At 41.9% G+C, this 26005-nt stretch overlaps 1 protein-coding gene across 1 annotated transcript in view; it reads left to right on the forward strand.

Annotated features, from left to right (window-relative positions):
- The first annotated feature begins 16176 nt into the window (after nt 1-16176).
- SYN2 (synapsin II) overlaps nt 16177-26005 on the forward strand; it is a 202674-nt gene continuing 192845 nt past the window's right edge. Inside the window, exon 1 of the mRNA XM_053929697.1 lies at nt 16177-16728. Within this exon, the coding sequence (XP_053785672.1) occupies nt 16325-16728 (404 nt within the window). The 5' untranslated portion in view covers nt 16177-16324. The remainder of the gene's footprint in view (nt 16729-26005) is intronic.

Here is a 26005-nt window from a genome sequence, read left to right on the forward strand (position 1 = left end):
AAAGCTGTCCTGAAAGACAGTGTTTATTGAGCAAGATGCTAGACAGAAAAAGGGCCAAGTCCGGAAGCACGCAGTCTAAGCCACCAGCAGCAGGGCTGGATGGAGAAGACACACATGTCCTCTGTGCTGGGGCCGAGGGGGCTCTTATACACTGAGTTTGGAGAAGAAAGATGTAGATTGCTTTGAGAGAATTTATGTTAGCTTTAGGTAAAGTGGAGAAAGTTCTGGAATAGGTGAATAGTCTGTAAGGACTATTGTAAGTATTTGATGCTTCTGGATTAGTTGTGGGCAACTAGCTTAGTGACCTTAAGCAAGACCCTACACTTCTCCGAGCTTCAGAATCCTTATGCGCATGGAGGGCTTGTGCACAGGAGGACTGGGCAAGAGGATGCAAGAGAAGTGCTCAGCACGGAGCCTGGCATACAATAGTCTTTATTACTTGGGTTGAGAGTGCTTTTAAGATTGTTTCCTGTCATCTACCCACAATGTCATTCCTGATTTTGTGTTGGTCTCTCCTATCCAATGTTGTCATGTCATTCTGGCGATACCTCAGACTGCTACATACCAGAGAAGCAGGGAAAAGGGACATTGATGCATTGTAGTTTGAGGGCATCACACAAATATTAGATGGTTCCGGTGGCTCCCCATGGTCTCGGAATCAAGTTAATACTCTTCAGCAAAGGGGACAGTGTTGTGGTGAAGCACCCTGTCTCTGGGACTAGCCAAGCCTGGGTTTGAATCTCATCTCTGTCCCTCCTTCCTGTTTGACCTTGGTGAAGCCATTCCACTTTCTGAGTGCCAGTAGTTTCAGCTTGTAAAAAAAGGGATTATAAGAGTGCTTACTTTATAAGGTTGTTGAAAAGATTATATGTGTGTGAAGTTTTCAGCAAAGGCCCAACATGCATCAAGCACATAATTAATGTTTGGTATTGTTACTATAGTATGATTATGATTAATTTATTTATTTTTCTTATTATTTATTACCACCTGGTTCCAACTTGTTTGTCCAGGCTTATCATCCTCTACCCATCTTCACACAACACTATGCTTCTGCCACTTTGAAATTCTACCCAAAAATGCATTGTTCAGCATTGTGATTATAGTTAATAATACTGTATTATGTGCTTGAAAGTCACTAAGAGAGTAGATCTTAATGTTCTCACCACAAAAAAGAAACAGTAATTATGTGCCGTGGATGCAGGTGTTAGCTAACTATGGTACAATTATTTTGCAATATGTAAGTGTATCAGTCAACACATTGTACGTATTAAGCTTACTCAACATTGAATGTCAATTATATCTAACGCTGAAAAAAACCTAAAAAGAATAAAATGCATTGGGCACCTACTATATTCCAGGCTACTGCTAAGTGTGGATACCTACTCAAGAATAAGATGCTGGAGCTCTTGGTCTAGTTAAACTAAATTTTCTGTTTCTAAAGCTTCCTCATAGTTTTATGTCATCATATTTTTGTAGATGCTCTTCCTGTTGCCTGGACAGACTTTTCTTTCCTTCTCTTGTTGGTGTAGTCTCATTTACCCCTTAAAGTCCAGGTCAGTTGTGAAATATCTCTTGATCTCTTGTGACAGACTGAATGCTTCTTGCTCTGTGATGTCATAGCACATTGCATATCATTTATAGCACTTATTGTATTGTGGTTTTTATATGTCCGTTTCTGCTACTGGGCTGGGAGTTTATTGAAGGCAGGAACTGTCTCATGTATCCAACAACTATTTACTAAGCCTAATATGCTAGACATCACTACACATGCTGGAGATATCAAAGATATAATACATGGTTCCTGCTCTGAAAGAATTTATAATTTCATAGAGTAGCCATGTATCCACCAAATTTCATTCAAATTGACAATTTTTACAGGGAATACCCATATCAGTCTCATTTGTCTGTTCCTTCCTTGTACCTAGGCCCTGTGAGTTGGCTTGATTTGAATTCCCTGACCCAAAATATTCTTACTGCCAACCAGCTTTCTCTTGTACGGTGGGGTTCGAGGCTATGGAAATGCATCATTCAGATCTCCTTCAGGTAGCCAATGAGAATGCACCCGAGACACCTGCAGCTACAAAGATCTTCATTGACCAAAGGTCCCAGATACTGAAATTCATCACCTATGTTTGCCCTGAGGCTATGATTTTTATGCTGCTCCCAGGTAGGGGCTGAGTGTGTCAGGAAAAATGAGAGGCCTTTTTGGAAGAACAGAGTGCACGGATGACTGATTTTGGCTTGGGGATGCCCCAACAGCTTATCAAACCTTCCCTGGACTGCATGGTGGTCAGGATGCTACCTTCCTCTCTCTTTCACCTGGAGTCAAGCTTGCGTTGCAGGCTGATCATTCTCCCAGCCTTCCCTGGCTCCCTTCCCATTTCCTCTCACTGGTAATTTGCCTAATAAAATCCTTGCTCATTTAGTTCTGTTTTAGTGTCTGCTTTTCAGAGTACTGGACATACAGACTCCTTCAAGAAAGCCTTCTGTGGAGAGCGGTGTTGACTGACAGGCCTAGCTACACCCCTCGGGACCCACAATAGCATTTTGCTGAGGCTACACTTTCTCCAGACTGTTTCCAGACAACACTGAGCTGGTGGGGGAGAGTCTGATGTTGGTCCATTCCTCTAACAGGCATCTTTGGCTTGGCAACACCGCATAGGCCTGGCTCAAACTTTCTTAGAATTATGCTAAAGTCAGAGACTGTTCCTAATCAAGCCTCTTTCCTTTCACAGGTGTCAGATCTTCATTGCAGTTTGAGGCTCCTGTGTCCTATTCCTGCTCCCTCTTCATATCGTTCACAGGCATTTCCCTAAAAACTCCTTTCCATGCCTAATCCCACTTGGTTTGTCCTTTTCAGAAGACTTGAACAGGTGGTAAAAGGGCTTTGAATAAGTCTTGCATTTTGCCTTAGAGTTTCTACTACCAGAAATATTAGTTATTATTCTTTAATCTAGCTTTAAAATAAAAGAACTCCCACAGAAAGATTCTGATTGGCTTGGTCTGAGTCAAGACAGTGAGCCATGTGGAGGGAGTGTGGGAGAAAGTGTCCAAGAAAAGGTTGGGGAAGAGGTTGCTAGGCAGATAATACAATACAAATTTTCCACAGGGACTTGGAGGTGTTGCGGGTCTTCAGAACTCCTTAGAAAATTCACGGCAAAGGAGGCAAGGGCAATCATTCTTAAACCATTTCAGCTGATGCCTTGAGGGTACTGGTGACAGAGTTAACACAGAATAAAGCATTGTCGGTGGTGCCCAGGGGAGAAGAACAGTATCAAATCTGGGCCAGGGGCCCTGAGGTGGGAGTGGAAATGTAGTAGAGACAAACTGTTATGTTCTTCCCAGTTCTGCTGGGGGTCAGCCTAATCTGAGTTCCCTTTAATGGGGGACAAAGGTACAGTCCTTAACTACTATAATGGTTATGCAAGTCAAAAATTATTCAGGAGCCATGAGGTCAAAGGCCAGAGGAGAGACAAGATACAGAAATCTAGAAGAGACCAGAAGTAAGGATCAGGGTCTGGGAATGGAGCCAGGAGTTCAGACCTGGGAGACAGATTGGCTGGAGTGTGTCGGCATCAGATAGCAGTGGGGATCTGCTGGCCTTGTGGGATTGCCTCAGGTAGCAGCTATCAATTGTAGCTTGCTTTTAAGGTCTGGCAAGAATGTGATGAGTGGGTGGGATGTTCTTATTGAAAGGTCCTGGGGTGGAAGGGCCATGGCACTGTGCAAAATGGACATATTGAACTCTTACTGTGAGCTGAATTGAGCCACAATTATAGATTAGTGTATTTGGAGCCTTATTAGAATTTTTGCAGGAGAATTCAGGGCCAAAGAGCCCTGAACAAGTAAACCGATATCTGTAATTCTTGGGTATCAGAGGCTTTGGGAAATAAAGAGAGTAACTACAAAAGAGGATTTGGGTTATTTGTTTCTTGTGGATCTTCTAAGATTAGAGGGGATGACTTTATGACTGGCAGCAGGGAGTGTAATCCCAGTCTAATGGATGTCGTGCTGGGGAAGTCAGAGGTCTAGGACTCTGTACCTGTCCTGCACAGCCTCTAAGCTGTCACGTCCCCTCTCTTCTGAACACAGGCAAGATGTCCTTCATGCATTTACTATGTGTCAGACATTGTCCTAAGCATTTTTTGTGCATCAACTCTTTGAACCTCAAAAACGCCCTGAAGTAATGACAACTGTTCCCATTTCACAGATGAGGAAATTGAGGATCATAAAGTGACATCAATTGCAAAAGTCACACAGCTAGCACAGAATAATTCTAGAACTTGAACACCAAAGCTTGTGTGACGGATCACCCCACTATCCTTCCCCACACTGCTTTTAACTCTCTCAGTTACCAACTTTATGACTTGTTTTTCCATGTATGCCTTTGATGCCCACGGTTGTCCTTTCAGCTTGTACACACAGTCTTATTCATTATTATTAAAAATAATTTTTTGGTTCTATTTTGAGCTTGGGTTTTTTTTAAACCGGGCATTACAGGCAGATGTTATGAAATTCAGAGATACGAAGGAGCATATGAGCATTCTCCCATCACTCAGTTCCCTTAACAATGCATGAGGTTTAAAAGTCATTTGTATTTTTGTTCTTTCACGTCTATTCTCTGTTTTGCTGTAGAATTGTTGTTTTTTCCCTTATTGATATATATAGAAGCTTTTAATATATTAAGGGAATTAGTCCTATGCCTGTGGTATAAATTGCCAGCAATTTTCCCAGTTTGTCTCTTGTGTTTTGAATATGCGTTTTTTTTCCCCATGGAGAAACATTATGTCAATCAAATTTATCTATTTTAAATTTTATGGCTGAGATATGTCATTCTTAGACAGCTCTTTCTCACTCCAAGATTATTAAACAAAAATCCTTACATTTTCTTTTATTACTGTTTTGGTTTTGATTCATCTGAAATTTTTTTGCTATAATGTGAGAAATATGGATCCCATTTAAGTTTTTCCCATGATAACTATTCAGTTATTTCAACAATAACCGAATAATTTATTGAATAATCTTGTTCCTCACTGATTTGAAGTGCCATACTCATTCTATACTAGATTGCTGAGTATATTTAGGTTTATTTCTGAGCTTTCTGTTTGTTGATCTGTCGCTTGATGCACGAGTACCACATTGTTTACATTCCCGGAGATTAATACCATGTTTTAATATTTGGTAGGGCCACTCTCTCCACTTCTACTCTTTCTTTACAGAATTCTCCCCGCTATTCCTGATTTTTTTATTTTTCCATGTGAACTTCATAGTCAGTTCGTCTAGTCCCTCCCTCCCCCAATCTGTTGGTATTTTTTCCCACTAGAATTGCATTAAATTTACAGATTAATTTAGGGATAAATGACATCTTTATGATATTGCCTTCCTATCCAAAAAATGATATCTTTCTTTTTGTAAAGTATTATTTGGTATACCTTAATAATGTTAATTTTTTTCACATAGAATTTGGATACATCTTGTTAAGTTTACTAGTCAATATTCTATCTTTTTATCGCTATTGTAAAGGTTTTCTCTTTTCCCTCGCATTTTAAATCTCCACTCTGGCAGAATTGCCTCAGGCTACCTTAGGAAACATCACATCTGATTTGACTTGGGTCCTAGTTCCTGCCACCAGCTTGCAGGCAAGACCCAGAGCCCTTGAGACAGAGACGGTGTATGAGGGTTCTGGCAGAGAGAATGCCCTGTCCATACAACTAAGCTCCTCTAGGATGAGTGCCAGGAATACTAAGATAGGTTGATGATGTTATGTATGGCATAAACAACTACAGCTCTGTATGAATACAATGATTTTTCATCCACTGTGAGGTGTCTGTCCACACCAGGGCAGAGGATGGCAAAGTAGAGCTTATGAAGCTTCAATCTGAGATCTTTGCATAGGCTGATTTTTGGTGTCCTGACAATTGATGACCTTGAGGAAACGGAGGCAGCATTTAGTATTATACTTTCTAAAGCCATGACACTATTTTCTCCTCAAATCACAAAATGCAATAGGGCATCAAAGATATTCCCAGACAACTGGGGTCTAGGGCTGGTACTGGGATTCATCAATGTTCACTACTGTTACTAATATTTAATGAGCAATGGCTATTTATGTGCCATCTTGTGCCATGATTTCTGTCCTGGAGAAGCCCATGGTCCAGTAGAGAAGATAGGTAGGAAGTCACTATAATAAATAAGGATAAATATTTAATAGGGTTGTGTTCAACATGCCCTAAGAATGAAGAGGAGGGAGCTGTGAAATTTACTTGGGATTAGAGGTATTGGCTTTTGTGCGTGGCCTTGAAAGATGAGTAGTAGTTAAGTTGGTTTGGCAAGGGTAGCAGATGGTATTGCTACCCTGTAACTCTGCTTGGGAGCTAGCTCTGGTAGGGCGATAGGCCTGGCCCTTGCACAAGCTGCTGGGGGAGCTAACGCTTCCAGGATCTGTACTCAACCAATCTGGAATGAGAGTTGGTGAAAAAAAATGCCCTAGCTTTCTCAATCATTGAGTGGGACAGCTCCAAGATGTATTCTACTATACAGCTGAGTGTTGCTCAGTGGGGTTCGGCCCCAGCTGCCTGAAGTGGTAACCTGCTCACAAATGCACCTTTTCTTGGCTTCCTTGCCTCCTCAGTCTCATTTGTCTACATCCCCATTGGTGCTTCCTGGGATCATGTCTTAAGCAAACCATTTGTACTCTGCTTCTGGGCAACTGACCCCAAAACAGCAAATCATGGACAGAGTGCTTTCTTATAAGAGAAGACAGCATCAGCAAAGGCACAGAGGTATGACAGAGCATGTTTTGTTTGGAGACCAGAAAGAAGCTGAGTATGGCTGCAGAGCAGGTCAAGGAAGACTAGGAGAGGAGCTAGACAGAAGGTATGGAGAATCATGAATGCCTGGCTATCCTTTGTGGAGGAAGGGTAGTGGGTTTAGAATGGAATTTTTAAAAAGTCCTTCAGATGATTCAGTGGTGGGCAGGGGCACAGTCTGGGGAGCAGGGAGAAAGAAAACCCTCCTGTCATCCTCCCTGGTACTTTTGACTAAGGCTCAGGGCTCCAAGCTCCAGCTCTGTAGAGCTCTGGGGCTCAGGCTTCCTCTACCTGGGTGAGCCTGCTGCCTTCCTGCTGAGTTGGTAGCTGCCTTCCATCACCTGCCATGCCTGTTGCCTGGGCTGCAGCAGCAGTTGCTGGGGGTAGGCGGAGCTCGGTCAGCAGCCGGCACACTCTGTTAGCAGGCCTGGGACAGCTGTCTTTGCCCAGAGGCTGCATAGATGGAATTTTCCTTTCTGCAGCTGTGCCTTACCACTCACCACTTGCCTGTCTGCACTCTCAATGCGGGACTCATCTGAGGCTTCCTTTTCAGGAGTTCATTGATATTCTCATCCTGTTTGTTGTTGGCTTCTGTAAATGGAGGAATTAGTAGGCATTTGAGGAGGGGCTAGGGAAGGACCAGGTGCTTTTCCTGTCTGCCTGGATACACAGACATGTTATTTTTTGGAGCAGGTTTTCATAAGCAGTCCTGTGCCTTGTTTTCGTTTCCTTCTGTCTCTCCTTTTATTCTTTCTTTTTTCTTTCTTCTTTTCTTCTTTCCTCCTGCCAGGCCCTGGACTAGGTAATCAGGATTCAGAAATGACTCAATCACAATCTCTGTTCTCAGAAAGATCCCCATCTAATGAGGAAAACAGAATAAGACCTAGTAATTATAATATTGTGTGCTGAGTGCTATGATTGAGCTATTTATGTACTTTAAATACTTGTTGAATAAAGAAAGAACAAAAATGAATGACTGTTAGAGCATGAGGAGGGAGGCACAGTCAGGGAGATCGTCATGGAGGAAGTGGTACCTGAGCTGCATTTGAAAAACTGGTTATAATCACTAGCACCTGCTAGGCCCTTTTTAGCTCAAATCCTCATGACAATGCTATGAAGTAGATAGCCTACTTTACAGATGAAGAAAACCATAGGGAGATTTGATAAATTGTCTGAGATCATAAAGCTGCAAGTAGTACAGTCAGGATTCCAAAACACTTCTGTCTACCACAAAGACTGTGCTTGTTCCACCGCACCGTGCTGCAAAGCATGAGGAAGGGTATCTCAAGCAGAGGAAACAGTCCGAACAAATGCTTGGAGGCACAGGAGAGATGATGATGCAGGGGTTGATTTTCTGGAACCCTTGGGTGTCATGCTTTCTGAGCCTGGGCACTTTCTAAAGCATTTATTATGACCTGTAGAAAAGCAAGTGGCTAGTGAGTGTTCAACTCTTCATCCTAAAATTAGGAAGTATTGTTTGAATCTCAGCTCTTCTGTGACAGACTGTGTGACCTTGGGGAAGTCTCTTCCCCTCTGTGAGCCTCTGTTTCCTCATTTGTTTAAATGAGAGTGTGGTTCCTATCTTGTGAAGTTGTTGTAAAAATTCAAGGCAATGTGTTAAGCAATCATTACTATTGATCTGTTCAAGGTGACTTTAGGATACCCAGGACTGGCTCATGATGGAGTGGTTGGATGAATCATCAGGCAAGGGGACTTTTAGTTAATTGGATAGGGGATGCCTTCTGTCTTCCAAGAAATGATGGTGCTGGCAGAAAGCTTACTGCTAGCCTGCTTCAGATGAACCAGATGCTATTTTGGAGATGAGAAAAGACATTTTCTTGACACTGAAAGTGTAGGGAGGGAGAAGATAAAAACCAAGAAACAGGAATATTGACTCACTCCTGACCAGGAACAGGGGACAGGCATGCCAGCCAGGTGTCTTTAGCCCTCCAGAGGGTCTCCAGCCCTGGCAGAGTTCTGCAGATGTGCAGGATGAAGGGGAGGGTATGGAGAGAGAATGGGCTTTTTGGACTGAATCACACTCATTAAAATGACAGTCAAGTGTTTGACCTTGGACTATGACTCTGTTTTTCTCGCAACTCTGGACCTGGCTATTTTCAAGAAAAGAAATGGGGCCATCTGCTCAGAGCTGGCCCAGGCACTAAGGAACCTTTCCCTGGGGACATTTACGCAGGAACTTATACAATGTGGTATTGGGGTGGGGGTGGGGGAAAGGTATTTCTCAATGTACAGATATTTCCATTAAGGTGTAATGCCATTAATGCCTTATGCTATTTCACTAATAAAAAGGATGTCTTTTTCTTTTATTCTTAGCCCAAATTCCAAGATTCCCACCAGAGGTATTATAACTACATTGTCAAAATAAAATCTTCACATAGAATCTTATAGGTCCTGTACCTACAAATCTCATCCTGACCTCTTCATTTTACATATGAAAAAATGAGACTCAAAATAAAACTGACTCCAGAATATTACATAACTTTTAACCTATTGTGTGGCAAACCAGGAATTCAAATATTTGTCTCCAAATCAGAACATATGTTTAATTACATTTATTTCTTTAAAATAATCACTATCATGAATACGTACCTACTATGTGCTAGACACTGTGTTGGGCACTATTTATACATGAGCTCATTAGTTTTCTTCAATGACTCTGCAAAGAAAGATTAACCCCACTTTACAGATACGTAAAACTGAGTCTCATTAAAGAAATTGCGTAAGATTGTCTTGCTAATAAGTGGCTGAGGCAGAGTATTAACCTATATGGGTCTGATGCTAAAGATCTAATTGATCCACTATCTGGTAGTGGCTGAGAAGAACTGGAGAATCGGGGCTGCTCATGGTTTATGTAAACACAACAGCTCATTCACTGGTATCTTGTAAACATCTTTTCCTACTACCTGGAAGGCCCCTCCTTGAAGAGGAACTGTACCAGAGGTAGAGGGAGGAGGTTTCTGACTTGGTACAGAAAGCTCAGCTCTGTCCCTGGATTGGGTCAAATGCTAAATGGAAGGGGTGCTCTTTCATTTATCAGTAAAGCAGTGTGTGGATGCTGCTGGAAAACAATCTCTGATGAATCCTCTGAGTTTCCCAGGCAGGGGAAACCCACTCTGCTGTTCATGTGTGCATGATAGAAATGTTCCTCTATCACCATGGCAACACCAATACATGAGCATCCAGAAAAGACCAGAGCTGCTCTGTGGGAAGCTGTGGTCCAAGCTGGGTGGGAGTAGGAGTTGGGTGTACAAAGGGAGGGGTGTGTAATCAGCTATTTCCTTCTTGCTTGAGGCTAGCTTGTTCCAGGGACAGGACTGTTTACACAGGATGCTACGCCTCCTGTGTCTGCAGGATTTTGGTCAAAGGGAGATGCTGAGGAGAGTCCAGGAGTATGTATTATTTCTTGTGTGTTTTCTGATAAATGTGTTTATTAGGCAAGCTGCTAATGCAGGTGGCAAATACAATGCCCGTGGCCCGAATCTGGCCCTCCACCTTGTTTTATCTGGCCCGGCACCTCGTTTCTACCCGTTGGCAGCGCCGAGCTCCTGGCCTCTAGTTAAGGAGTATTTGCATTTATGCAGTCCTAATATCACATTCGGCCCTTTGAAGGCAACCACGAGGCTGATGTGGCCCCTGGTGAAAATGAGTTGGACATCCATTAGCGGCTAATGGATGGCACCTTTCTAAGGGGCCTGCCCGTATACTCTGATAGAGAATCTCATGGGCTTTGAAAGCAACCAGAGACTTCCAGCTTGGCAATTTTTTAGTTCTAAGATCTCATATTAGGTGGTATAACCTTTCTGAAGTCTAATTGCTTCATTGGTAAAAAAGAAGATATTTCATGCAGTTGTGGCATGTGGTCAGCATCTAACCAGTTGCAGTTATTACTGTGTCCCCAGTACTGTCAGAGAAATGGAGACTTGGCAAGGGGGCTATCTTGAACTCCCTTAAGTCAGAGGCAGACTCGAAATTAGAATTCATGCCAGCTGTGTTTCTTCTGAGTGCCCCTGCCTTCTTCTCTCTTCCTGAAACCATCTGTCAATGCTCAGTGTTTGCTCTCCAGACTCAGCCCCTATGTTTCCTGGCTCAGCCTGGTGACATCATGTGCATATTTCTCCTATGGGGCTCTGCTCAGAGAATCTTACAACATGAGACCTTGGGGATCACCCAGCTCAGCTCCCTCTCCTTCATTTCCCAGGCTAGGAAATGGAAGCCCGGAGAGAGAAGTTAAGTGCCTTTTCAAGGTCACCCAGCAAAGTAGAAGCCATTAGTTGCAATGTTTTGCATTTATTTTAACAGGTATGACTAAGCCTGGGAGTAGCTGCAGAGGGTTGACCTCAAACCTTCCATGAATTCTCCTGGGTGTGTATGTAACACTGGGGTAAGGATGTGTGGGGGAAGTCTTTTTTTGTATTTTAGTTGTGGTACTGGTGACTTCTGTGATTCCCCTGGCATTAGAAAAATTAATAGCTAACATTTGCACAGTGTTTTATAGGTTATAAAATATGATCATTTACTTGATCTTATTTAGTCCTCAAACTAGTCCTCAAGGTCATTATAATAATTATCACCATTCTTTTCCAGCTGAGGAAACTGAGGCTGAAAGTGTTTTGGTCAAAGTTACCATGAGGCAGATTTAGAAGTTGAACTTATATTCATGTGATTTCTAATTAGAGAAAACTGGCCCAGCTGAAGTGGCCACCTTTGGAGAATTCAAAGTTGAGGCTACAGCTGACCTCTATACAGAGGTGGAGGAGGAAAGCATCCACAGGGCCAATCGTCAAGAAGGCCCACCTGAATAGAGATGACAAACTTTCAATTAAATTGGGTTCTCTGAATGACAGGTAACAACATGTATTAAAGGAAGTAATGATAAAGCTTGATTGTCACTTTCAAAGTGTTCCCATATTATCTCATGAGAGGACCAAGGCAGACCTACCCCTCCCTGTTTACATTAGAGGCCCAGAGAACTCAGCAACTTGTTGAAAATTGCAAAGCTAATTAGTGATAGAGGCAGGACTAGAACCCACAGTTTCTGAATCCTAAACTCTTTCTACTTCTCTTTAGGGATGGTGGGCCTGAATGGCATCTCTGATCCTGAGAAGTGTGCAAGGGCCAAGGGTGGCATGTTCCAGCAAACTTCCTTGTTTGGGAGGACAACCAGTCAACAGTGTTTTGCCAGGTAGTTCAGTGTGCCAGGTTTTCCTTTACTCTCTGTATTTGAGCTCTGCCGGCAGAAGGCACTTTAATCGCTCCTCAGTCTTGTACCTTGTGGGCTTTCTGTACTGCATCGTTGCTCAAGGGAAGAGAGAAATGAGAGAGGTGATAAAGCTAAATTGGATCTTGATTTTAACAGGATTCTTTCATCTACAGTTGTCAGATGTTTACTTGTATTTACAATTCAGTGGGAAGATAAAGATTACACAAGGAAGGACCTCAAAAAGTCATGGTCTTCTAGAATTGGAAGAGAGCTCTGAGATTCTGACAGTTGGCTTAGTCGATCCCCAAATGATTAAAAAATGTGGGGGAGACTCCTCTACTGATTACTCTGGGAGAAATGCCTTCCACCTAGATATGGAGAATGGCTGGTTGGTCTCAGAGGGAAATAGGCAGAAAAGGTCCTAATTGCACTAGGATTTTACATTTTGGAGCATTTCCAAGTCCTGCCCCCCTCCCCTCAATTCCAGGAAAAAGGCAGGGCATCAAATAGACTAATAGTGCTGTATTCTCCCTGCATCTGGAACCTAGATCCACAGGTAAGGGAAAGACTTTCACTATAGCTCGTTAAAAACTCAAGCCCATTTATAATAAAGTGTCTTGAATGCTACAAGGACATTTCTTGGCAATGACTCAGTGCAACATGGAGGATATTGGTTTAAGCAGGTATGATTTACAGTTGGGCCAACTAATGAAATTTTTCTGATTATATACAGCTGATTAATGACCATCATGCCCAATTATAAGAAAACAGTCTGGCCCTGACTGGTGTAGCTCAGTGGGTTGGGCATTGGCCTGAAAACCAATAGGTCACAGGTTCGATCCCTGGTCAGGGCGATGTGTGGGTTGCAGGCCAGGTCCCCAGTGGCGGGGGTGTGATAGGCAACTGATCAATGTTTCTCTCTCACATCGATGTTTTTCTAAAATATAATAAAAACTGTTCTTCCATGAGTAATATTCTTATTATAACCTAACTTAATGAATTAATGGACTATATGATAAGTACTTTTTAGTGGTCTTGTGAGCTTCCATGGTATCAATAAAGGAACCTATAGCTAAACAGTTTCCTGGGAATGTTCTGATCTAGCATCCAAGATGGGGACACTTACTATATATCGGATGTTATATTAGGCTTTGTAGATCATTCCAAGAGAAGCAGAAGAGAGAATTCCTCACCTGAGGTGCTTGCCTGCTACAAAGAAAGCTGGACAGACACACACAAGTACAGCCTCTTAGAGCCTATCTTAAAAATATTTGGGTGATTACTACACTTACGTGCTATTCTAAGGCTCAAGGAATACAGGGATAATACAGGGAAGGTCTCTGCCATCAAGAATAGATCTGTACATTCTTCTAACTTATCCAGTCCATCTTCCTTGACTTTGATCTCGCCATCTCCTCTGTCTTGGTTGCCTTCTCCACCTTGTTCTAGTTCCCTGAAGTCCACCCATATTACAAGGCCTGGGTCCTCCCTCCCCTGTGAAATCTTTTCCTACCCCAAAGATCTCCTCCTCCCCTGGCTCCTTTAACACTCACTGCCTGCTCCACTTTCTGATGACTCAGAGACTGCTCTGCTATTGCTAGTTATGTGCTCACATGTTTATGAGTTGTCTTCTTCAGAAAAGAACTTGGGTTTTTTTCATCCTTTAATCTCCTTCACCCTCCAGTAGCTAGCATAATGCCTTGCACATATTAGGTACTCAAAACATGTTTGCTAATTGTTTGATTTTTAAATTTTACAAATACTACAAGCTTAATGTTTAAGGGGAATTACTTAGTGAAATTAAAAAAAAGATAACCCAATCATCCAAAATAAAATTGAAGTGATAGTGTCTGAAATCTCATCATTAGAGATTCATGCCTTTGGAAAAGATTCCTCTGATTCTCTAAAAAAAATACTTCTAGGAAGGCAATATAGTAAAATAAGTTTATTTCCTTAAGTTATTAGTGACTTATCAGTTTTCTTCTCCAACAGACACAAGAACTGAGTTGGGTAAGAGCACAGTTTGATTCTCAAACAGCTGAGACCATATTATGTGTCAGGTACTTTGCTTAATGTTGGGGTCCAAAGATTAATGACCCAATCTTATCTTTGAAAAGCTTACATTCTAGTCACCAAAATATTATATTATAATTTCTTCAGAGGCTATGAAAAAGCCAAGCACAGGTGATAAAACACTTAGCTCACCCTGTAAGATTGAGGGAAGGCTTCCTGGAAGAATCATCAACTAGCATTCCTCCAGGCTTTCTCTACCTGAGTGTTTTCCCTACTTATCTGCTAGTAAATTCTTGCAGCTGCCTCAAGACCTATCTCATACGTCACCTCCTCTGAAAAGCTATCCCTAAGCCTAAACAGAATGAATTCTTCACTCGTTGGTACTCCAAAATTACCTTACCCAACTGTATTATAGCATTTGTCACATCTTACTGTGGTTAATTTTTCTTGTGTCTGTCCTCCCCACTCTCTCCTTTAGCCCACATAGATTGCAAAATTCCCACAGACAGGGGCCACCTCCCATTCATATCTGTCTATTTAGCTCTCACCACTGCCTGGCATATGGTAGATGGGAAGACCAGTGTATTATTATAGTTGGTTGAAGAACTCTTGGACGTCACTGGGTCTCTGGCTCAGAGCTGGACTGTGCATCTCTAGGCTCCAAGCTGAGTGCCAGCTAGGATGTAGGAAGCAAGAACTGCCTGCCAATGTTAGTGGCAAGCTGCTCATTGATTCCATTCAGCCCAATAAATACTCACTAAGAACTTGCTCAAATAAGAATCCAGCCACCATCACTAGAATACTTTCTGTTTGCCAGGTGTTTTACATACATGATCTCATTTACTCTGTGTAACAACTTTGAAAAGTCATTTCCTTTTATCAGTTGAGGAAAAGAGACTCAGAGGGCTAATGTGCCCAAGGTTACCTGTATTCAGACAGTAAAGTGTAACTGCTGTGTCTTTTTCCACTACAACACAGGGATTAAGTATATCTCATTAGAGGTGAAAACAAACATCCAGGGGTCACACAAGATTCAGGGAGCACACGTGGGAAAGTGGTAATCAGAGAAGTCTTCATAGAGGTCCAGGGAGGTCAGGCCAATGAGTGAACTGGGGGGGAAAAAAAAGCAAATAGAAAGATCTTAAGATCTTGAAGATGACCTTTTTGGTACTACTACATCAGACGCACCAATGCCTGTTAGGAAGGTGAACAAAGAAGGGGTAGTGGAGCCTTAGATATACTATTTGAGAATGCTTTGTGTGTGTGTGCATGTGTGTGCATGTGTGTGTGCATGTGCCTAGTGTGTGAGTTGCCAGCTTTACACATGGTTCTCTCTCTGGTGGGTGAGGAGGGGGAGAGAAGTACATGCTCTTAGGTGAACCCTTCTCAAGTTCAGCTGTGAAAAAAATGCGATCAACATATCCTATTAAGTAGAGGTGGAGAGGATTTGTTCATCCTCTCCTTCCCAAAGTAGACATGATGACCCTTTGCTTCCCTACTAGGACTTGTCTTCATCACCTTGAGGTGGGGGTTTGGGGGAATGTCTTTCTCCCCTACTATTAAGAAAGGGGGGTAGAGTTATTTTCCATCTCACCATAGGGTGTGTGTGTGTGTTGTGTGTGTGTGTTAGTGGGGACAGAGATTATTTCTTCCTTCCTCCCTCATCCGGGGTTTGGGGAGATGACACCTTTTTCATAGGTTTGGAAAGAAAGTTGTTCTGTACAGTGCGCGCGGGGAATGGCTCCCTTTTCACCTCAGGTCAGGGAGCCTAACACCTCCTTTCCCTCCAAAGAGAGTGGGGACAGTTTTCTTCGCCTCCATCTCAAGTGGGACATGGTTCTCTTCTCCTTAACCAAAAGGTTACAGTAGGGGCTTTCGGTTCCCTTTTCCCTATTCTTGGAGAGCAGAATTGCCTCCCACACCCTGTCCAAAGAGCCACGCTCAGGCTGCAGGTGACCTAGCTCTCCTCAGCCTTCAAGTCCGCAGACACTGGAGGCCTGCTGCAAGGTGCCGGGTGCGCAGGCGGCGAGTCGGGGGCGGCGCTTGCTCTGCGGCGCGGGGCGGGGCGATCTGTGGCCCCGCCCCCGTTTGCTCCACAGCGCGGAGCTTCGCGCCGCCTCGCCCGCCCGGCCCAGTCTGCCGCGGCTGTCTGCTGGGCTCACGCGCCCGCCTCTGGGAGTCAGCCCCCTCGGCCCTCTGTGCCCCACAACCGCCACCTCAGTTTCGCCCTCCCGCGCCGGCCGGGCCCGCCGCCCCGCGCGCCCCCATCCCCTCAAGCCAGATGATGAACTTCCTGCGGCGCCGGCTGTCAGACAGCAGCTTCATCGCCAACCTGCCCAATGGCTACATGACGGACCTGCAGCGGCCGGAGCCCCAGCAGCCGCCACCGCCGCCCCCCGGCCCGGGCGTGGCTTCGGCGTCGTCGGCGCCCCCCGCCTCGTCGGCGCCCCCGGCCGCCTCGCCGGGCCCGGAACGAAGGCCGCCGTCGGCCCCCGCGCCCGCGCCGCAGCCTGCGCCGCAGGCGGCCTCGGCGCCGTCGGTGGGCAGCAGCTTCTTCAGCTCGCTGTCCCAAGCCGTGAAGCAGACGGCCGCCTCGGCCGGCCTGGTGGACTCGCCTGCACCGGCGCCCGCCGCTGCCAGGAAAGCCAAGGTGTTGCTGGTCGTCGACGAGCCGCACACCGACTGGTAGGTGCCCGGTCGCCGCCGCCGCTAGGAACTCCCGGGGCCTGTCCGGGCCGCCGGGGGCCGCCGAGGAGATGGCACCAGGGCGCCAGGGAGACAGTTTAGCCCAATAAAAACGAGGGTCTGAGTGGTCCCGCCGCGAGGAGACGGCGGGGGTGTGGGCTGAGCGGGGAAGAAGGGATGTTTGTGGGGTGGGAGTCGGTCCTGGTCTCCTGGAAAGATAAACCCTGAGGTAAGAGGTTTCCTCAGTTGTCTCAAATCCTCCAAAAGACGGAGCTACTTTATGCAACAGGGAAGAGTCTCAAGAAACAGTTTGTTTTTGAGGGGCGGACGGAGGGGGTCAGCTTAGGCACAGAAAAAATGAGGTATAAATGGTCCCAGATCAATGAAGGGACATTTAAAACCAATAAAAAAGGTTGTACTCTATGAAGCTCGAGTGAATTTGGAAAGCAAATGGGTATTTTGCGGGGAGAAGGTCAAAGGGGTATTTTTCAGCTGCCCGATGGGGGCTGATATCAATATTGACATCAAGGTTGATCAAGTCACGGATGTGGAAGCCCAGGTTTACGTGGGCTTGTTCCCGTGCAGCACGGCCGAAGTCCGTTTAAGAATAATGAAATTCTTGTATTTTGTGCAGCAGGGAGGGGATTTACGGAGTTTTTTTTTTTATTTTTTATTTTGGTATGTGTGTGGGGAGTGGAAATGACGGTGTTTTTTTTCCCGCTGGAAAGATGACGACCGACGTAAAATATTTTGGATCATTAAAGGGCCACAAATAAAAAGAGATCTGCCTTAATACAGTAGACAGGGAACTTCAAGAATTATTATTATTATTTGTATTATTCAGGGATATTCCAACTTAGAATCGGAAGGCTGGGAGAAAATGGTACCGCTAGTTAGTAAAGGCAGGAATGAGATCCACTTAAGACAAATCAATTAAAAGAAGTTCTATTTTATGTAGCAGGAAGTTGACTTAGGGGATGATGGTTGGAGTGGGTGGAATTGACTGGTGAAGGAAGGACTTGAAGAAATCAAGAGGCCAGAAATCTGGGTTGCTTTTTTTCTGGAATATAGGAAGGGTCGTTTTTGTTTGTTTGTTTTTCTCACATGAATTGAGGTAGGAGACTGGACCTGAGTGTTTCCTCCCAAGAGGGAGGCACAGAGGGACGACAGAGCTGTTTATCTCCATCTCCTCTTTTGGCTGCTTCACTGTTTTTCTCACTGACGGATCCAGAGGGAGGGAGCGCTGGGGTGGGTGTGATGGAAGTGAGATGTAGATGCAGAGATGCCCTCCTGCTGGCCCCTAATGTGACCATTCTGTAGCCTTTTGGGTGACTTGTGTAGTTGGCTTTTTCTCAAGACAGTGGAGTAGAAAATATGAAGGAACCTTTGTTAGGAAATGACAAAAGCACAAGCAAGAGGGTAATGGGGAAAGTATAAGAGTTGAAATGATGGTGCCATTGACAGCCCCCTACAGGAATTACTCCAACTCCCTTTAAATCAACAAGTGCTTATTAGTGGGAAGGGAAGGTAACTTAACTTTATTAAGTATATGTTATATACCAAACCCTGTACTAGGTGTTCTGATATAGTACATCTCATTAAATTCTCACCACCAACTGAGGGGTAGCAAAACTAGGTAATGTGTTTGTGGTCATATAGCTAGCAAATGATATATAGTACCAGGATTTGCATTTAGGTTCATTTTACACCACTGTTGCCACTGCACTGGCTTGCTATTGCCTCATTATTATTATGTTATTAGTAATATTAATACCAGGCTCCCTCTAGGGGCTAGGTAGTATAGGGACCTTATAGAGCAGTCATAGTTAAATTTGGGAGACAAAGTGGAAACATTTAACAAAAACAGTTAACCAAAAGTGATATAGAATTATTAGTTATTTATTCAATAAATGGAGTGATAAGTGAGGGCTGGAGTTATTAGAGAAAGCAAGCATCACAAGAGGTGAGTTTTGAATAAAGGCCAGCTAAAGAAGGGGAGAAATGGGAATGACATTGGTGCTTCATTTTTTTATGCAAGATCTGATCCTCCTTCACACTGTCTCGATTTATCCAGTTGAAGGCATTTGTTTGGGGTCTAATTACCAGTTAGGTAGTGGGAGGTAGGAAGGTACTCATTTGTATTTGTTTGATGAGGCTGCTGTAGATTTGCACTTAGTTCTCTTTTAGAAAATTTTCTTTCCTTCTTGCTCAATCCCTCCACTCCCTAACCTATCCCCTCCCACTAGCTGTCATCTGCTCTCCATCTATGAGTCTACCTCTGTTTTGTTTATTCATTAAATTCCACATGGTATTTGTCTTTCTTTGTCTGGCTTATTTCACTTAGCATAATGTTTTCCAGGTCCATCCATACTGCCGCAAAGGTAAAATTTTCTTCTTTTACAAGGCTGAGTAGTATTCCATTGTGTAAATGTCCCATAGTTATCCATTCATCTACTAATGACCAGTTTGGCTGCTTACATATCTTGCTATTGTAACTAACACTGCAATGAACATAGGGATGGTTATGTTCTTTTGAGTTACTATTTTGGGTTCTTTTGGATATATTCCCAGAAGTGGGATTGCTGGGTCAAAAGGAAGATACGTTTTTAATTTTTTGAGGTATGTCCATACAGCTTTCCTTGATGGCTGCATGAATCTGCATTCCCACCAACAGTGCAAAAAGGTTCCCCTTTCTCCAGATCCTTGCCAGTGCTGTTTGTTGTTTTATTGATGATAGCCATTCTGACAGGTGTGAGATGGTATCTCTTATTGTGGTTTTCATTTGCATTTCTCTGATGATTAGTGACATTGAACATCTTTTCATATGTCTATTGGCCATCGGTATGTCCTTTTTGGAGAAGTGTCTATTCAGGCCCTTTACTCATTTTTTAATTGGGTTGTTTGCTTTTTTGGTGTTGAGTTTTGTAAATTCTTTATAAAATTTTGGATATTAACCCCTTATCAGATGTACTGGCAAATATATTCTCCTATTCTGTGGGTTGTCTTTTTATTTTGTTGATGATTTCCTTTGCTGTGCAAAAACTGTTTAGTTTGATGTAGTCTCATTTGTTTATTTTTTCTTTTGTTTCCTTTGCCTGGGGAGATATATCTGATAAAAAAGTGCTACGAGTGCTGTCCATGATTTCACTGCCTGTGTTTTGTTTTAAGATTTTTATGGTTTCAGGTCTAACATTTAAATCTTTGATCCATTTTGAATTTAGTCTTGTGTGTAGTATAGGAAAGTGGTCTAGTTTCATGTTTCTGCATATATCTTTCCAATTTCTCCAACACCATTTATTGAATAAGCTATCTTTAGCTCATTGTATGTGCTTAATTCCTCTGTCAAATATTAATTTACTATAAAGGTGTGGGTTTATTTCTGGGCTCTCTGTTCTGTTCCATTGAGCTATGTGTCTGTTTTTATGTACCATGCTGTTTTGATTACTGTGGTCTTAAAGTATAGTTTGATATTAGGTAGCATGATTTCTCTAACTTTGTCCTTTTTGTCAGGATCGCTTTAGCTATGCGGGGACTTTTGTGGTTCCATATAAATCCTTGAAATATTTGTTCTATTCTGTGAGATATGTTGTTGGAGTCTTGATAGGAATTGGGTTGAATCTGTAGATTGCTTTGGGTAGTATGGACATTTTAATGATGTTAATTTTCCCTATCCATGAACACTGTATGTGCTTCCACTTATTTGTATCTTCTTCAGTTTTTTTTCTTTGGTGTCTCATAATTTTCTTTGTATAGGTCTTCTATATTCTTGGTTAGGTTTATTCCAGGTATTTCATTCTTTTTGAAGCAATTGTGAATGGGATTGTTTTCTTAATTTCACTTTCTGTTAGTTATTGGCATATAAAAATGTAACTGATTTCTGGATATTAATCTTGTATCCTACTTTGCTAAATTCATTTATCAGTCCTAGTAGTTTCTTGTTGGAATCTTGGGGTTCTCTATGTACAATGTCGTGCCATCTGCAAATAGTGACAGTTTTACTACTTCCTTTCCAATTTGGATGCCTTTTGTTTCTTCTTCTTGTCTGATTGCTGTGGCTAGGACTTCCAGCAGTATGTGTAATAAGAGAGGTGAAAGCAGACATCCCTGTCTTGTTCCTGATCTTAAGGGGCATACTTGTAGTTTTTGCCCATTGAGTATGATGCTGGCAGTGGGTTTGTCATATATGACCTTTATTATGTTTAGGTATGTTCCCTCTATTCCTACTTTGCTAAAAGTTTTTTTTTCATAAATGGATGCTGTTTTTTTTCAAATGCTTTTTTCTGCATCTATTGATGTGATCAAGTGGTTTTTATCCTTCGTTTTGTTTATGTGGTGAATCACATTTATTGATTTGTGAATGTTGTACCAACCATGCATTCCTGGAATAAATCCTACTTGATCATAGTGTGTGATCTTTTTGAAACATTGCTATATTTGGTTTGCTAATATCTTGTTGAAGATTTTAGCATCTATGTTCATCAGGGATATTGGCCTATAATTTTGTTTCTTTGCAGTGTCTTTATCTGGTTTTGGAATTAAGATAATGCTGTCCTTGTAAAATGAGTTTGGGAGCCTTCCCTCCTCTTGAAATTTATGAAATAATTTGAGAAGGAGAGGTGTTAGTTCTTCTTGGAATGTTTGGTAAAATTCCCCTGTGAAGCCATCTGGTCCAGTGCTTTTGTTGAGAATTTTTTGATTACTGCTTCAATTTCACTAGGTGTAATCTGCCTATTCAGATTCTCTGATTCTACCTGATTTAGGTTGGGAAGACCATGTTTCTAGGAATTTATCCTTTTTGTCCAGGCTGTCTAGTTTGTTGGCATGTAGTTGTTCATAATATTTTCTTATAATCCTTTGTATTTCTTTGGTGTCAGTTGTTATTTCTCCTCTTTCACTTATGATTTTATTTATTTGGGTCCTTTCTCATTTTTTCTTGATGAATCTGGTTAAAGGTTTGTCAATCTTGTTTATCTTTTCAAAGAACCAGCTCTTGCATTCATTGATCTTTTGTATCATTTTTTTAGACCATATTTCATTTATTTCTGTTCTGATCTTTATTATTTCCTTTCTTCTACTCACTTTGGGCTTTGTTTGTTGTTCTTTTTCAGGTTGCTTTAAGTGTAAACTTAGATTGTTTATTTGAGCTTTTTCTTGTTTTTCTTTTTGTTGTTGTTTTTTTGAGAAAGGCCTGTAATGCTATGAAGTTCCTTCTCAGGATTGCTTTCCCAGTGTCCCACAGATTTTAGATTGTTGTGTCCTCACTTTCATTTTTTTCAAGGTATCTTAGATTTATTCCTTGATCTCATTGTTGACCCATTCATTGTTTAGTAACATGTTTTCATGTTACTAAAAGCTTCCATGTCCATGTCTTTGCATGCTTTTCAGTGTTCTTCATGTGATTGATTTATAGTTTCATAGCATTGTGGTCAGAGAAGATTCTTCATATAATTTCAATCTTCTTAAATTTATTGAGACTTGTTTTGTGCCCTAATATGTGTTCTATCCTAGAAAATGTTCCATGTGCATTTGAAAAGTGTGTGTATTTTGCTTTGGGATGAAATGCTCTGAAGATATCTATTAAATCCATCTGCTGTGTTTGTCATTTAAGGCTTCTCTTTCCTTGTTGATCTTCTGTCTGGAAGATCTGTCCATTGGAGTCAATGAGGTGTTAAAATCCTTGACTATGACTAAATTTCTGTCGATCTCTCCGTGTATGTCCATCAAGATTTGCTTCACATATTTAGGTGCTCTATGTCAGGTGTGCAAATGTTTACTAGGGTCATACCCTCTTGTTGGATTGTTCTCTTTATCATTATGTAGTGTCCTTCTTCATCTCTTAACTATAGCCTTGTTTTTTTAAAGTCTATTTTGTCAGATATTAGTACTGCTATCCCAGCTTTTTTTTCTTTTCCATTTACATGAAATATCTTTTTCCATCCCTTTACTTTTAGTCTGGTGTATATTTTGATCTGAGATGGATCTCTTGGAGGCAGCATATATATGGGTCTTGTTTTCTTATCCATTCAGCTACCCTGTCTTTTGGTTAGAGCATTTAAGCCATTTACATTTAAGGAGATTATTGGTAGATATGTATGTAGTGCCATTTTATTGTTAGACATTTTTCTTTTTCTTTTTTTTCTTCTTCTTAAATCAAGCCCTTTAACATTTGCTACAGTAGTGGTTTGGCGCTAATAAACTCCTTTAGCTTTTTCTTGTTTGGGAAGCTCTTTATTTCTCCTTCAAATTTAAATGCTAGCCTTGCTGGGTAAAGCAGTCTTGGTTGTAAGCCCTTGCTTTTTAATCACCTTGAATATTTCATTCCATTCTCTTCTGGCCTGAAATATTTCTGTTGAGTAATCAGATGCTAGTCTAATTGGTGCTCCCTTGTAGGTAACTACCTGTTTTTCTCTTGTGGCTTTTAGGATTCTCTCCTTATCTTTAAGCCTTGTCATTTTAATTATGATATGTCTTGGTGTAGGCCTCTTGGGTCCAACTTGTTTGGGACTATCAGCTTCCTGGACTTGGGTATCTTTTTCCTTCACCAGATTAAGGAAGTTTTGTGTTATTATTTCTTCAAATAGGTTCTTGATCCCTTGCTTGCTCTCTTCTCTTTCTGGTAATCCCATGATGCAGATGTTGTTATGCTTCATGTTGTCCAAAATGTGTCTTAAGCACTCCTCATTTTTTTAAAATTCTTTTTTCTTTCGGCTGCCATGCTTGGGTGTTTTTTTCTACCTTGTCTTCCAAATCCCTGATTCGATCCTCTGTTTCACCTAACCTACTGTTTATTCTTCCAGTGTATTATTTATTTCAGATATTGCATTCTTTATTTCTGACTGGTCCTTTTTTATGGTTTCTGTCTTTTTTCATGCTGTTGGTTATCCTTATAATCATTACTCTAAACTCTGTATCTGATAAATTGTTTGCCTCCATTGCATATAGTTCTTCTTCTGGAGAATTCTCTTGTTCTTTCATTTGAGGTCTGTTTCTTTACCTTCCCATTTTGGCTGCTTTTTGTACTTTCCACCATAGTTGTTAAACTAATGAAGCTGTAATCAGCTTTAGCACAACACGGTAGGGCAGAGTAATTCCTCTGGGTGGGGCTATTGCTTCCCCTCAGGCTGATGCTACTTGGAGGGGATTGCTCTGCCTGACAGTGATGGGGAATGCAGTATGGGGAATGACTCAGCACAGGGATCCTGGCGGCCATTCCTTCAGTTCTCTCCCCAGAGCCACCAACCTCAATCTCTCCTCATGTATCTCTAGTCCACTCTACCCTCCCTCTGCTGGAGCTCGGGGTAAGTGGCTGCAAATGAAATTTTGTGCATTGGCCCTTTAAGAGGCTGTCTACATCTCTAGCTGGCTCTCCCTGGCAGACTGAAACCCTGCTGCTTTTCACAGGTGGATATTATCTGGGTTCCTTTCCGGCTCTGGTGCTATAGCGTGGGGAGCCCAGCTTGGGTTCTAGACCCTACACTTCTCAGGGGGAATCACACCAGCTGTTGAAATATTCCTCAAGAATTTAAGCTGTTGCTGTGGGATCCCAGCCAGCCCTCTTGTGCCTCCTCTGCATGCCCTATCAGTCTTGTTGTGGTGAAGTGGTTTCTTCCGTCTGTCCTAGGTAATAAGGCTTCTCTCCAGCTAGTGTTCAGTTGGTTATTCAGGATGCTTTCTCTACAATTTAGCTGTACTTCCTGATTGGTCCTGGGAAGAGGTTAGTGTAGCTTCCACTTACTCTTCCACCACCTTGGGTGTTTCTGATTTGTATTTAGTTCTAACAGCTTCAAGTGACTTGAGATTAGACACTTTCCTTGGATACTATTATTCTCTAGACTGCCTGGCATGAACCAGAGAATTACCTTGGCTTGAAGACTAGAATTCTAAGGGAAGTAATGGAAATCACTTTCCTATAAGCTGATTCCCAACTGTATTTTGATTTTCTCTGAAGTAGTAACATTGATTTATTAAAACTCATAATTCCAGTTTGAGTCTCTTGCTTGACTGTGGTTCTCTGCTTCTGCGTTTCTGTGCCTATAGCAATTCTCAGAATTGCAGTTTGTTTTCTAACATGTCTGAATCTGTTAAAAGACATTTTGGTTAAATATTGATGAATGGTTTTATTGAAAGGTCTCTGAGTTAAGGAGCAGGTGCCTGCTTATGACAAGCGGAGTGACTTAAAGGTGCTTTTTGCTCTAAAGGTTGATTTTAGTAAATTAGTCTCACGGTTTAAACTACCTACTTAGTATTCAGTGAGCAGGCGTCATTATATGCCCAATATTATTTTCTTGATGCTTTAATAGGAAGTCAGTGTAGCCTCTCAGTAGAATTTAAGAATATTGGTCCCATCTGAATTAAAGAATGCTAAAATAAAGGTTTTAACAAGCATTTAAATAACTGGAGATTCAAAAGAAGGGACTGAAATAGGCAGCCTCTCAGAGAAGCCTTAATTCACAAGGGAATTCTTTGAATTTTTATCAGTGTAATTGTGGGACTTGGAATTTGGGGACCTTACCACTGTCCAAGATAATGGGAAAATTGGAGGGTGTTTCTCTGTATTTTGTTTGAAATTGTGTTTTTATTGGTTGCCTGAGATCTTTAGATTAATTGCACACTAAAGAATCATTGGAAAAATGTATCAGTTTTACTAAACGGTGAAATCAAGCTCATTACATACCTTACTAGTAATTATTATTAGTGGTTGGTGTGTATATATGTATATATACACACACATACATATATATATATGGAGAGAGAGAGAGAGAGAGAGAGAGAGAGCGCTCTATCAGCCACTAATAATATGTGTGTATGCCTCTGTGTGTATATGCATTTTCAAGGTGCGTGTGTGTATACTATAGATATGAGGATATATGCATATATATCCTTTCAAGGCTCATACTTAAATTTGAAGTACAGTTAAGACTGCACTTTAATAAATGATCTCTGTGCTTAAACAAGGAACAAGCATCCATTGGTATATACTGGGTATTATATTCTCACTGGTGAAGAGGTAAGTTTTTTTCTCAGATTCTCCCCTGACTTTTTCCAGTGATTCCAATCCCAGTGCCCAAGTGAGTTCTTTCTTCCTGGCATGTCTCAGTGTGTGATTTGAAAATCAGTACAGTGTAGGTATTCTAAAGCTTATCTAGATGATCTGGAGACTGAAGATATGACAAATCCACAGATGTTTATTGAGCACCTTCTTGTATAGGGTGTATATGCTAAGAAAAATGAGACATTTTATCTGTTTCTAACATATTTCTGTCCAACTGGGTAAATA

The sequence above is a fragment of the Desmodus rotundus genome, chromosome 8 (assembly GCF_022682495.2).
Source record: "Desmodus rotundus isolate HL8 chromosome 8, HLdesRot8A.1, whole genome shotgun sequence".
Lineage (NCBI taxonomy): Eukaryota > Metazoa > Chordata > Mammalia > Chiroptera > Phyllostomidae > Desmodus > Desmodus rotundus.